The sequence below is a fragment of the Phoca vitulina genome, unplaced genomic scaffold (assembly GCF_004348235.1).
Source record: "Phoca vitulina isolate PV1807 unplaced genomic scaffold, GSC_HSeal_1.0 scaffold4, whole genome shotgun sequence".
In the NCBI taxonomy this organism is placed as follows: Eukaryota; Metazoa; Chordata; class Mammalia; order Carnivora; family Phocidae; genus Phoca; species Phoca vitulina.
The window spans coordinates 7,098,553-7,110,518 of NW_022589707.1; the positions used below are offsets into that span (position 1 = coordinate 7,098,553).

At 52.4% G+C, this 11,966-nt stretch overlaps 1 protein-coding gene and 1 long non-coding RNA gene across 2 annotated transcripts in view; one reads left to right on the forward strand and one right to left on the reverse strand.

Annotated features, from left to right (window-relative positions):
• DENND2A (DENN domain containing 2A) overlaps window positions 1-4,392 on the forward strand; it is a 100,360-nt gene extending 95,968 nt beyond the window's left edge. Inside the window, exons 19-20 of the mRNA XM_032401453.1 lie at window positions 1,611-1,697; window positions 2,575-4,392. Coding sequence (XP_032257344.1) covers window positions 1,611-1,697; window positions 2,575-2,606 — 119 coding nt within the window. The 3' untranslated portion in view covers window positions 2,607-4,392. The remainder of the gene's footprint in view (window positions 1-1,610; window positions 1,698-2,574) is intronic.
• On the reverse strand, window positions 13-7,812 carry LOC116630717. Its single transcript, XR_004298992.1, has 3 exons — window positions 7,405-7,812; window positions 6,545-6,680; window positions 13-946 (listed from the first exon to the last, which is right to left on the reverse strand). It is a non-coding gene; the product is annotated as an uncharacterized LOC116630717 (long non-coding RNA).
• Window positions 7,813-11,966: the final 4,154 nt, after the last annotated feature.

Here is an 11,966-nt window from a genome sequence, read left to right on the forward strand (position 1 = left end):
TTAGGGGGCACCTTCCGTGCCGGGGGCCGAGGCAGCTAGAGAGGCCCAGGCCGGCAGAGGCCGAGGAGCGGGGAGGAAGGTCGTGGGGCCAGGGCGCAGGTGGGAGGGGCAGCGCGGCCTCCTCCGGGAACGCTCCGTCTTGGCGCCTCGGAGCTGGTCACACTGCCCCAGCGTCTGCCTGTCTGCTCTGGCCGTCTCTCCCCGCTCACAGCCTCTCCCAGAACCGCGTTCCAGGTTCGGGCGGTAGGTTCTCCTTGTGTTCCATCTTTCCAACTTGATGAAACTCTCCTGAACATGCTTTCCTGCCTCTCGCTGGCCCCTCTTCTCCTTTTCCTCAGGCCTCTCCTCCCTTCTGCCCTGCTTTCCTCCCAGTCTCCCGAGGTGGGGCACCAGCAGGCAGGAGCCACCTGGGGTGGGACGGGGGAAGGAGGCTGGCCGTGCCCCCCACTTTGTGTGAGCGCCTCCTCACATTCAGCCGATCGGCCGCAGCACCGGAGGGAGGACAGCAGAGACTCCCCAGCTTGGGGAGCTTGTGGGTCATCTCACCATGGAGCCTGGCCTCCTGCATTCTCTCTCCTCCCTCTCCCTGTCCCCTCTGGCTGGGTTCCATCACACTTCCAGGGCTGAGAAGGGGGAGTATGTGAGGGAGGATCGAATCACTCCCCTCTTTCTTGCATCGTCGTAAGTCCTTTTGGGAATCGGAAAGCTAGAAACGTTGGTAAAGACAGTCACTGATGGGAATTAGACCTGGGTGGGGGAGAGACACCGCGGAGAAGCCGGTCCAGTGAAGACGGAGGGCAGCGAGGGTCCTGGGACAGCCTCCGGCCCCAGGCCTCCGTGTCCTCTGGTGCTGTGATGGCCCAGCCTGGGTGAAGGAACCAAAGCCCCACATGCCTGGAGCTCTTTGCAAAGTAAAGACAGGGACTGGTATTCTGATGAGTGGTATCTGAAGAGACAAAAGGAAATTGATTAGTGTCTGAGTCACTCCTGACGACAGGATTACTTGAAATAGAAGCTCTGCTAACCAGATTATCTGCTTACAGATCACTATTTGATAGAAAGGTCGAGGCACAAAAGCTTAAAAGTGGCATGGGAGGCTCCTCTGTCCAGGGAAGATCAGTGAGAGAGGAAGACAATGCCTGAGGCTCACACCTTGAGGCTAGAGGTGAGGGCCTCTGAGGTGGCCTGTCCGGCCTTCCTGAGCCCACAGATGGCAGACGGTTTTCCTGGAAGCGAAACCACTTGGCCGGCGTTCCTCTTAGGGGAGAGTATGAGGAAAGGGGAGACTACAGGACTCCGAAAGCCAGGGCGGGCTGTTTCCTCTTCGAAACCACGTGCCCGGCACAGTATAGACACTTGGAAGGTGTTTGTTGAATAAAAATAGGATTTCACGTACGATCTAGCTTTACAGCCTCCCGAAGATAGTTATTGCACAAGGTTGGGCAATTATAAGGGCAATAAAAACCCTTATAAACCTTATGATTCAGAGAATGTTTATAGGAGCAGCTCATCTCAGAAGCAAGGTTTCTTTTTTATGGCAGTAAGGAAATGGATATGTTTAGAAGAGAGAGAAAAGGAACTAAAATGGCTGGGATTTCTCTTGCTAACAGGTCTGTTTGAGGTCCGAGCCCAAGAGTACCTGGAAACACTCCCCAGTGGAGAACACAGTGGTGTCAATAAGTTCCTGAAGGGACTCGGTAAGGCCCGGCGGTCTCGGTCCCCATCACCAGCCTCTGGTCCCCCGAGTCTCGAGTCTCGGCCGGTTCCCTCCACTGGGGCAGGTGCCAAATAATGCAGAGCTCGCTGCAGTGCGGCCTCGTAGGCTCCTGTTCTGATCTGGCCCCAGAGGATAGACAAGGGAAACAAAGCACCCCTCCCTGCCTCACCGGCCCCTGGGCCGTCCTGCTCTATTCCTCACTCTTCTCTCCCACCCTCTTCAGTCTTCTGGGGAGCTGAGCTTAGGAAGCATGAGGGGAACCGAAGAAGGGTGTCTGGTAGTGAAGACCTGGAGCAGCCTCCAAATTAGTGGAAATGTAAGAATTATAAGGTCGTTGGGGCGCCAGGCTGGCTCGGTCCATGGAACGCGCCACTCTTGATCTCAGGGGTTGTGAGTTCAAGCCCCATGTTAGGTGTAGAGATTACTTAAAAAAATAAATAAAAATTAAAAAACAAAAACCAAAAGAATTAGAAGGACCTTGGTTTAATCGAGGGTGATGAGGCGCCCAGGAGGAGCTGCAAGTGGGCCATACTGTGCCTTCTGCAGGACGGCTGGTTTCCTGGGGAGGCCCTCCTACCCGCCCGTGCTGCTGGGGGTTTTCTCCTCATGTGGCTCCTCAAGGACATGTTACATTCGGTGCTCCCTGTGTCACCGTGTCAGGAGCAAACACTCCTGACACGCTTCCTTTCAAAACTCCCCACGTCTGAGGAAGGTCCCTTTGCGTTGGGGAGGTTGCGTGAGGAGAGGCTCCAGAGGTGGCCTGGGAGGCCACAATCATCCCCACCACGTCCGGGATGAAAAGGGCAGGATTTCACTTTTGTCTGCCTGGTGACATGTTCTCATTTTCTTTTTTTTAGGCAACAAAATGAAGTTTCTCCACAAGAAATAACCTCCAGCTCAGCCTCAAGGGAAAACTTCCTCCTGGTTGCAACCACATTTTTTACAAAAACAGTCCTGGTGGCCTTTCTGAAACGCTGGGTCCTGGTTGTGCGGGGTAAAGGCCGGGATGGTTTCCGGCTGCCACAGGGCCTCCCCAGGACCCAGGGCCCAGCAGGGGCTGCTCCCGCAGAACAGCCCTGGAAAGGGGACCTGAGACCAGGCATGGCAGCAACTTTCAAATGGATTGTTTGGGTTGTTGGGTTTGGGATTTTTTCTATTTTTTACTCTTAGGTATTAAAAGAAAGAAAAGTGTTTGGGTTTTCTTTTTATTATGCCAGGGCTAAGAAAACTCTCTCGTGCCCTATGCCATGGTGCCCTGGTTCATCCTGCCTGGCGGCTGCGCTCTGACCCCCAGAGGAGAGGAGGAAGGGGAGGGCAGGAGCGGTGACCAGGGACCGGAAAACAAGGCGCCCCTCTGGTTGGAGCTGGGGACAGATGCAGGTGTTAGGGGAGGAGGGCAGTGGCGGTCCTAGGGCACTCGTGCTCACAGGTGACAGGTGTCCTCTTGGGGAAAGGACTGGCCTGTGTGTGGAATGTGCTTGTCTGGGGCATGAAGGAAGGAGCGCGAGCACCACAGACATTTGGCTTCCTGGGCTGAGCTGCGCGTCCAGGCCGGCCGGGGACGCCACCTGGTGGCCGAGGCCGTTGGTCGTGCTCCCCACTCCTCTGGGCCCGAATGGACCTGACACTTCCCGATGGCCTTTTTTCTCTTCGAAGCCATAGAACCATCCACTGCCCGAGCAGTCCATGACTTTCAGAGGGACACAGAAAAAGAGATCTCCTCATGAGATCTGTTAATAAAATATTCTTGGGGTCCTTAAAACATGTAATCCACAGCTTTGACCCTACTTCCATTTACATTGTAGGGAATGTTTCCCATCTCATTGTAGGGACCCAGATCAGCATACGTGGAGGGGCTTGTGGTGTTGATGTTTACAAGAGGGGTCATCAGAACTTTGGGGCTAGCTTCATCAGACTCATGCGCCAGCTAGGCGGCTTGCCTTCTCGGGACCAGAAGCAGAGAGGTGGGGGTAAAGCCTGCACCCCGAGTCCTGTCCTGCAAAGGTCACAGTGAGGATGCAGGAAGAGAAGGCAAGCAGCGCAGGCAAGTTCTCAAGCAGGCCTCAGGGCCACCAGTGGGCCGACCCACTGCTTGCACATCGCACGAGCAGACCCCCTCTGGATGGCAGCAGCGGTCCCGACAAAAACACACAAAAGGGATGTGGTCTGACCTTGGCAGTGGCCCAAGGACCTGTGCCACTTGGCAGAGATTCTCACCTTTAGGGAGTTGGGAGCAAGGGGTCTAATAAGGAAGAAAAAAAAGAAGAACGAGGAAAATGAAGCGGTTGATCTCTGTCATTCTACATTAGAGGTTCTTAACTGGAGTCATGGATGACCCCCTTCTACCCACAAGTTATAGCCAAGACTTGGTGTGTCCATTTGTGTTTTAAGAGAGGATCCACGGTTTATATCAGATTCTCAAGGGGGTCCAAGGTTGGAACCAGGCTATGCATCACAATTAGCGTGGGTAGGTACGTGTGGTTGGGGTTGAGCGGGGGAGACGGAAGGGGAATCTCTGAGTGGTGGGGGCTCAGGAATTTGTACCTTACAAGCTCCTCAGAGTAGTTAATGTTATGAATACCAGTATTCTGCCCAGAGATGATCACTTTTAATATTTTGGAATATACCTTCTTTTCTAACTTATTTCATATTGTTTACTTAACACCTCCAAGTGAATAAATATACATCTTTTTCAACATTTCTAATGACTGTGTAACATTCTGTTTTATAGATGTATTAGAAATTAGTTTACCAATCTTCTACTCTTATGCATGCAAGCTATTTCCAGGTTTGTCTTTTTTTTTTAGATTTGTTTATTTATTTATTAGAGAGAGAGAATGAGAGAGAGAGCATGAGAGGGGGAAGGGTCAGAGGGAGAAGCAGACTCTCCCCCGAGCAGGGAGCCCGATGTGGGACTCGATCCCAGGACTCCAGGATCATGACCTGAGCCGAAGGCAGTCGCTTAACCAGCTGAGCCACCCAGGTGCCCCAAGCTATTTCCAGTTTTTAATATCATAAAGAGCATTGAGAAAAGCATCTTTGTATAAATGCCTTATTTTCATTTTTGCTTGAAGTACAACATATACATACAGAAGAGTTCTCAGATCATGAGTATACAGCGTCACAGACTTTTGCAAATGACCACATCCGTGCAAGCAGCACTCAAGTCAAAAAGAAACCATCATCAGACCCTGGAGAGCCCTCTGACCCACCTTCCCAGCATTCCTCCCATCCGGCCCTCGCCCTGCTTATGTTTAAACTAAATCAACTGAAAAGTTGTCAACAACTTGCAAAGTGGTAAATTAGGCTGGGCAGGGTCAGAGGCAAGAGAAACAAAGCAGAGTTGTAATCTGAGCTCACAGTTTAGGGCAGATTCTGGATGGATAACACGGTTTGGGTTCAGAAACGAAGCGTGGCTATAAGGCCTGGGTGGGCTGGACCAGATCACTGCCACCCAGCCTCTGTGTCTTGCTGCACACGGAGCATCTATCCAAGAACCCAGTCCTCTAATGCCAATAAAAGGCATACATTTTCCATGAGAATGTGTATGTGTATGTGTTTAGAAGCCCAGGGTTTCAGTTCGCGGTGAATCACAGGACCCGTTTCCCCCAGGCAGTGCTGGAGAATCCTGCCGCCTCCTTGATCCTGGGCCATTTCCTTCCTACCCACCCTGTCTTTTTCCCCCTTTTTCTTATATTGGGGTAAAGTTCACAGAACATACAATCAATCATTTAAAGTGAACAATTCAGTGGCATTTAGTATACTCACAACGTTAGCAACAACCAAAAGACATTTCCATCACCCCAAAAGAAAACCCTGTACGGGGTGCCTGGGTGGCTCAGTCGTTGGGCGTCTGCCTTCAGCTCAGGTCATGATCCCAGGGTCCTGGGATCGAGCCCTGCATCAGGCTCCCTGCTCGGCGGGAAGCCTGCTTCTCCCTCTCCCACTCCCCCTGCTTGTGTTCCCTCTCTCGCTGTGTCTCTCTCTATCAAATAAATAAATAAAATCTTTAAAAAAAAAAAAAAAGGTGATTTAAAAAAAAAAAGAAAACCCTGTACGCATTAAGCAGTTACTCCCAGCCCCTCCTCACCCCCAGCCCCTGGCAACCACCGCTCTTCTGGCCATCTCTATGGGTTTCTCTCTTCTGGGTATTTTATACAAGTGGGATCACAATATGTCACCTTTTGTGTCTGGTTGTTTTCACCGAGTATAATGTTTTCGAGGGGCATCCACGCCGTAGCACCTAATAGTACTTCATTCCTGCTTATGGCCGACTGATATGCGGGGTATGGTTGGACCACATATCGTTTACTCATTCTTCCATCCATGGACACTCGGCTTATTTCCACCTTTTGACCATTGGGAACAGTCCTGCTGCAAACATGCGCACGTGTATTTATTTACGTACCTGTTTTCAGTTTCTTTGAGTAGATGTACCTAGGAGTGGAATTGCTGGATCCTATAGAAATGTCTACATTTCAATTTGGGGGGACCATCCGACTGATTTCCACAGTGGTTGCACCGTTTTTCATTCCCACCCACAACGTCTGAGGGCACCCCACCTTTCGGTGCTCCCTTCCCTTCTTCAGACCGGTTCCAGCTTGCTCAGCGATATCCATCACCTTCCGGCCACACCTCTCAGAGAGGACCCCATGCTTCTCAGGGGTGATTGGCACCTCCTGCGTCAGTCTGGGGGGATACTAGTTTGAAATGCAGATTCCTGGGATCCACCTTAATCTACCTGGAGCTAAAGCCCTAGAACCCTTCATTGGCCAGGAGTTCCCCCAATGTCTTCACACATTTACAGGACTGTCTTAGGTGACTCACCTCCTCAGGTGACTGATCTCCTCCCTTGTAAGCAAATTCTCCCTTATGTTTCACTGACGGAGAGTAATCTCAGGGCCAGGTTTTGGAAATGAGACCTCTGCCTGTATGTCCTGTGTTCAGCATTGCCTAAGAGCCCCTAAAATGCTCAGCAAAATAAAAACAGAAATGAAATGGGTATACGCTTACACGGGGCCACCCACACTCATCTGAGATACCAAACCTGGTGGATGCGGTTTTTTAAAAAAGGTCCCATTACTCAAGTTACCTTGCATAGGCTTGAAAGCAAACCCAAGGCAGCATGTGCTAGGCCCCCAAAAGTCCCGAGGAGGGATTGCCGTGGGGATGAGCTCAGAGGAGGGCAGGGTGGGTGAGAGCAGGGGCGGGGAGGGGGCTCAGACTTCACCATGTGAGCTGAGCTCAGAGCCGGACTTGGGTGGCCAGCAGGGGCTGAAACAGGCGGAGGACGAAAGGGAGATTCTGGCCTGAGCAGAGGTGAGTTAAGAAGAGCCAGGGGCAGGTGAGAGGGGTCACTGGGCTGCGCTCACCTGTGAAGGCCAATTAACTTCACACCCTGGCTGGTCGGGTGACCACACCTCGCCCTCACCCAGCTCTTGGGTGGGGCGCAGCTGCCAACCTCTGACTGCTTTCTGGTCACAACTGACAGAGGCCTGGTGCCAGCTTCCACGGCAACGGGCCAAAAAGCACAACAGCCTCACCTTTGGTTCAACCCGGGGCTCCTCAACTGCCCCTCTTGCCCTCCTCTGCCTGCAACCATCACCCGCCCCACCCCAACCGTCTTGCTAAGAGCACCCAGTCCAGTCCTGCGCCCAAACCTCACCACGGGTTGTTAATTCCCTCACCCGCACGGGCGGAATGTGGACTGAGCTGTCTTTCGGGCAGAGGACTCCAGATTCCCGGGGACTCACGCATCACTCTCTCAGGCAGGTGCGAAAGGGCTGATCCAGTGGGCGGATCCGGGTGGCAGCTCCGGGAGGCCTGGCCGCCGACCCGACCCCCGGACCTGGAGTTTGGCCTGGGGCACAGGTTGCTCTTCCGCCCTCACTGCGCTGGTTTATCCGGCCCGGGGGAGCCCTGAGCTGGAGCTGGCACAGCGGACTGCGCCCAAGCGGGCGGGGGAGGGGGTCAGCCACTAGGGTGACTCACGAGCAGGTGGGTCAGGGCCCTTCCCAGCAGCGTGGGTCCGCCGGCCGCATGTCCTTGGTTCCGGGGCTCCTCCCTCCGGCCTAGCCAAGCCCCTGCTGAGTCAGGACATGGTGCTGCGGAGCAGAGGGAAGCTGAAAGCCTCCGGGGATGGGGCATCCGCCTGCCGGGGGAGCCAGTGGGGTTCGGGCTACACCAAGCCCGACTGTCACCATCCTGCACTTCTAGCCGCGACAAAATACTGCGCTTAAAAAACAAAAACCAGGGGCACCTGTGGCTCAGTCGTTAAGCGTCTGCCTTTGGCTCAGGTCGTGGTCCCAGGGTCCTGGGATGGAGCCCCGCATCGGGCTCCCTGCTCGGCAAGAAGCCTGCTTCTCCCTCTGCCCCTCCCCCTCCCCTTGCTCGTGCTCCCTGTCCTCTCTCTCTTTCTCAAATAAATAAATAAAATCTTTTAAAAAAATAACAAATAAAAACAAAAACCAGGTGATCGCTGTACAACATGAATATACTTAATGCCGCTGAGCTGTATAGTTTAAAAACGGTGAAAATGATACATTTTACCTTGTGTGCCTGTTAAACCCCCTCGGAGACACACACACACAAACCCACAGCAATAATGTTGCAGGGCATTTATATTCTGGGGCAATTATTTTCACTCTGGCCGTTTATCGTCCACACATCCATTTCTATGAGATAAACGCCAACTTCCTCTACGCAATTGCCTCCAAATGAAGCGGGAGAGCGAGGTTCTTGTCTCACGGAGAATGAACCTCGCAGTAAAGCGACAGAAGTTTATTGAGTGAAGATACAGAAAGAGCTCTCAAGAGTGAGAGGGGTCCCGACAGGGTTGCCAGCGTCGGTCTTTATAGAAAGCTAACCAGGGAGCTTAAATCCTTTTACCATCTCTACTGATATCACCATTGAGCAAGGACTAGTGATAACACCCTCAATGGCTTACTTCCTTTGTAGGGTCTGGTTATTCTTTGTTGGTCACAGGTGATTATCATAAAAAAAGGCACCCTCCCCTCGCCTAGAGATGGGGGCGGCGGGGGGTGCCGCTGTCCTGAATGTTCTCCTTGACTCGCCATCCCCTCCCTGACTGGACCTGCCTACTACCCACAGGTTCCCTGCGGCCCAAACCCTCCACCATCTGAGGCAACACAGAGTGCCCTGCCCCCCCCACACTCGCACGTGCACACACACACACACACGTGCACTGGTGACCTTCAGGGGAACATCGAAACCTCTCCACTTTAAGCAGCGTGTAGAAAAAGAACCGAGGGTCCCCAAACCCCTGCCCCTCCACCCCGGGGATGGCCCATGGGGCCACCCACAGCAGGTAAAAAGAGGCGAGATCCCTGTGCGGTGATGAGAATATTCTGGGATTAGCGAGCGCTGATGGTCGCACGACCTCGTGACCGCACTAGAAACCACCGAGCTGTACACCTCGCAAGGGTGAACTTTAGGGTGTGTGAGTTCTATTTCGACGAGTGGAGACCGGCCTCTGGGGGTCCAGGGGAAGGGAAGCTGGGCGTCTGGGATGAGCCCACCTTGTAGCTGCCGGGGTCACGGGACCACAGCCCCTGCAGAAGGAAGCAGCAGCTCCCAGGCCAGCATGAGGACAGTGGACGCCCCGCCGTAGGGTTGAGGCTCCTGCACGGCAGCCCCGGAGACTAAGAGCCCCCACAAACGCGCACTACACTTCGCTCACGATTGGTAAACACCGGGCTCCTTACAGAAGCCTGTGTTCTCTGCACCGGCTGATGGCATCCTCCCATGCGACCCCCCACTCCCCACCCGTGAGATTGCTGCACGTTCTGGACACACAGGCATCTCCCTGATTAGTCCTCTTCCCAGGGACACATCCAGGGGCTGCATCAAACATCTCCCTGAATCTTGGCATTGCTTCCGGCCCCTGAACCCTGGGAACAGCTCAAACGTTCTGTCCGGGGCCATACCCACCCTTCCTTTGCAGGCTCCCCACGCCCCCAGCCCCCCACCGACCCCACACTGGGCCGTGATTGCCGGTGTCACACCAGTGGACCGTGGACAATGCCCTCTACAGAGGAGACCGGGATGGCAGATCAGCCTCCTTCTTCGGAAAGAGGCCCGAGAAGGCCAGAGCGTTTTTGTCACACTTGTTCCCGCACTAAGTGCTCTGTATCTGGGGAAGGACATTTTGGGTGTTTGCACCATTTTGAAAAGGCAAGACCAGGACCCAAGGCATGAGAGAGGCTCCCTACTATCCTTGAAGACCTGCAGAACCAAGGGAAGGAAAGACAAGGTACTTAAGGAAGGAACTTGGCCTTTCTTTTCTTTCTTTCTTTTTTTTTTTTAAGGCTGAAAGAACAGTGATTTGCTCTGAAGCGGCTTCAAAGAGTCCCTGAATGAATGGGCGCCTGGGTGGCTCAGTCAGTTGAGCATCCAACTCTTGGTTTCAGCTCCCATCATAATCTCAGGGTCGTGGAATCGAGTCCCGTGTCGGGGCTGCTTGTCCCTCTCCCTCTGCCCTTCGCCCTGCTCTCTATCTCTGAGATAAATAAAATCTTTTTTTTTTTAAGATTTTATTTATTTATTTGACAGAGAGAGACACAACGAGAGAGGGAACACAAGCAGTGGGGAGTGGGAGAAGGAGAAACAGTCTTCCTGCTGAGCAGGGAGCCCGACGCAGGGCTTGATCCCAGGACCCCGGGATCATGACCTGAGCCGAAGGCAGACGCCCAACGACTGAGCCACCCAGACGCCCCTGAGATAAATAAAATCTTAAAAAAAAAAAAAAAAAAAAAAGAAGTATCCCTGAATCACACTGTTATCTGGTGCTGGTGGTTTTCCATATGGAGAAAGAAGAAAAGTGGCCCCCCACCTCTGCCCATGCATACAAATTAATTCCAGGTATCCACCAAAGTGTGCCAAGTATTAGTCCCAGATTCTGGAAACTGTGGGTTTGAATTCTGGCTTGCCCTCACTAGCTGTGGGACTCGGAGTGACTTACTGAACATCTCTCTCAATTTCCTCATCTAGAACATTGAAATAATAAATGGGGCTTTTATGAGGTTTAAATTAGTTAATATTTTTAAGGTTTGGAACTTGGTAAGCACCATCTAACAGCTTGTTAAAACAAAGCAAAATGTAAAAAGCTAAATCTAACATTTCAGAAGCCAATACGGGAGAAAGTCTTTCTGATCTCAAGGTGGGTGAGTTCCCTGACAAGAAATAGAGCGGGCAAACTATAAAGCAAAACACTGGGTCGCCTGGGTGGCTCAGTTGGTTAAGTGGCTGCCTTGGGCTCGGGTCATGATCTCAGGGTCCTGGGATCAAGTCCCTGCATCCGGCTCCCTGCTCTGCGGGAAGCCTGCTTCTTCCTCTCCCACTCCCCCTGCTTGTGCTCCCTCTGTCTCTCTCTGTTTAAATAAATAAATACAATCTTTAAATAAATAAAAATAAAGCAAAACACTGATAAATCTGAATATAGTAAAAATAAGGACTTCACACGGGAGAAGAGCACAGAGGAGTCTTGGAACACTGCTATGATGGAGCGCTAGCATGATGAGCCTCACCACCAGCGTGTAGAATGAAACATACTGCAGCATTCTCTTTCTACACGCATCCAACAAAACAACACAAAAGAAAATTAATCTATGGTGATAAAATTCAGGAGGAGGGGCTCCGGCTGACTCAGTCGGTAGAACCTGTGACTCTTGGTCTCGAGGTCGTGAGTTCAAGCCCCACATTGGGCCTAGAGCTTACTTTAAAAAATAAAGACTTTATCTGTTCATTCTCGATTGCCTTCAGCTCAAAGTATCTTTATATCAAAATGGCATATTTTCGGGTGGCATATACTGATCCCCTTCAGTTTAGACTGGGCACGTTGGTTCTACACCCTTTTGTTTGCTCATACACACACATCAAAAAGAGAAAAGAAAACGTCATCCTCGTCCCTGTGTGTTGTGTGCCAAGCCCAGCAAACCGGTATCTCACTGGCAAACTGAGAATGTCCTGGCCTCACGGAGGGGAGGGACCATTTATTTCAGCCACCTCTCCAGATTCCCACTTGCTTCCCACGGCGGGGGTGCGGGGGGCTCCAGGGTCAACAGGGCAGTGAAGTATGGGGGTGAGTGGGGTCTGCAGCCTCACTGCCCAGCTCTGCCTCCAAGTTACTGTGGAACTTGGGCCACGTGTCCTCACCTCCTGCCTTTCTGTTTCCTCACCTGTAACATAGGAGAAGAGGTCCCTCCTGACCCCAGACTTGACTGACTCTGGG